At 36.1% G+C, this 1,586-nt stretch overlaps 1 protein-coding gene across 1 annotated transcript; it reads left to right on the top strand.

Moving 5' to 3' along the window:
- The first annotated feature begins 456 nt into the window (after positions 1 to 456).
- On the top strand, positions 457 to 1,278 carry LOC134281403 (uncharacterized). Its single transcript, XM_062763873.1, has one exon. The coding sequence runs from the start codon at positions 457 to 459 to the stop codon at positions 1,276 to 1,278; it is 822 nt and encodes a 273-aa protein (XP_062619857.1).
- Positions 1,279 to 1,586: the final 308 nt, after the last annotated feature.

The raw sequence follows: 1,586 nt of genomic DNA, 5'->3' as shown, positions 1-1,586 counted from the left end.
ACGTAGACGTAAAATATAAGAATTTATCTTCCAGGAGTCACATAACGGTGGGGTTTTAAAAATTAATGTCTGGTATAAGAGCTTTTGATATAAACTGAGTTTCAAGAGTTTTTCTGTTTTAAATTTGTCTCTTTGTTTCTTGTGTCATGATATTACTATACATGTAATTGGAAAAAAATCCAAAATATGACATTAAGGACTTCTTTATTCAGTTGCTAAATGATTTCAAACTATTCTCTTATCAAAGCTTCTAGCTATATATATATTACACCTAACAAATAAAGACCAGGTGTCTTTATTATGATCCGAATCAGTCAGATATGAATAATACAAATGAACATAGATAATCATTTCTTTATATACCAAATTTACTTCCAAACTCTTCACAATGAAACTGGATTTTTTTTTCAGTTTCTTAGAGAGAGTAAGAAGAATTTAAAGTATTGATACAGCATAATGGATGGAAATCATGAAAACGATGAACACACAACTGGGGGAGACGGTGCAAGAGATGAGCATCTCCTGAAACTAATGCCTCACCCTTTATTAAAGAAATCTTTGGAAGTAAGACATATGTGTCACTACCTTTTCTATGTAGCACCAGACCAAGTTTGGATCAGTGATGGCTCTAACCTCATCCTAGCAGACCCCAGTGGTGCTATTTCTTATCACCCGAGGGATATACCGGTATTACAACAAAGCTATCAAGTACACACGGTGGCCGGTGATGGTACACTTTTTTATATAAGTAAGGACTTTCGTATCAATAAATTGAGCAAGGACCAACAAGAAGGAATTCCATTGATAACTTTAGAAGAAACGTGGGAACCTATGTCTGTCCTCTGTTCCCCATCAACTGGAGATCTACTAGTCGGAACACATAAATCACATGCAGATAAAAGAAAATCTAAAGGAAAGATAACTCGATACAACAGCAATGGACAACAAGTTCAGACCATCCAGCATGACAACAATGGCAAGTTGTTGTACAAATATCCTGGATATCTTTCAGAAAACCGCAATGGAGATATCATCGTGTCTGATTGGCACTGTGTGGTGGTTACAAACCGCGAAGGAGGACATCGCTTTACCTACACAGGGCATTCGGGACCACCGATTTCTCCACGTGGAAACTGCACAGACACGCTGTCAAACATCCTGGTCTGTGATATAAAGACCAATGTCAGTACATATGCTCGACAAAGATGGCCACTTTTTGTTGTCGTATATACTGAGGGATGGAAAGAGCATGGTCGAACCGCACACCTTGTGTTATGACGAGAGAAACAACTTTCTCTGGATCGGATCATTTAACAGCACGAAACTGCGTGTCTACAAGTATATAGATAGTCGGGAGTAACTAGCAGTTTATCTTAATTACGTGATACAATTTAGGAAAATATTCTAAAATATATCTTACTTTTAATTCTGATAATTGAATAATAAACGGATATTTGATAGATGATTCATTTTATCATAGAATCTTTTTCAGTTCTGTATACATAAATCAGCCAGTATCAAGATCTTACTGTTTTGTTGTCTTATCCCTAAAGACCATACATAAGAGGTAACTTGAATTCAAACAA

The sequence above is a fragment of the Saccostrea cucullata genome, unplaced genomic scaffold (assembly GCF_032062105.1).
Source record: "Saccostrea cucullata isolate Sc308-1 unplaced genomic scaffold, CSIRO_AGI_Scuc_v1 ctg23210, whole genome shotgun sequence".
Taxonomy (NCBI): Eukaryota; Metazoa; Mollusca; class Bivalvia; order Ostreida; family Ostreidae; genus Saccostrea; species Saccostrea cuccullata.
Note: the sequence above shows the minus strand (reverse complement) of the source record. Positions and strands in the feature narration are given on the sequence as shown.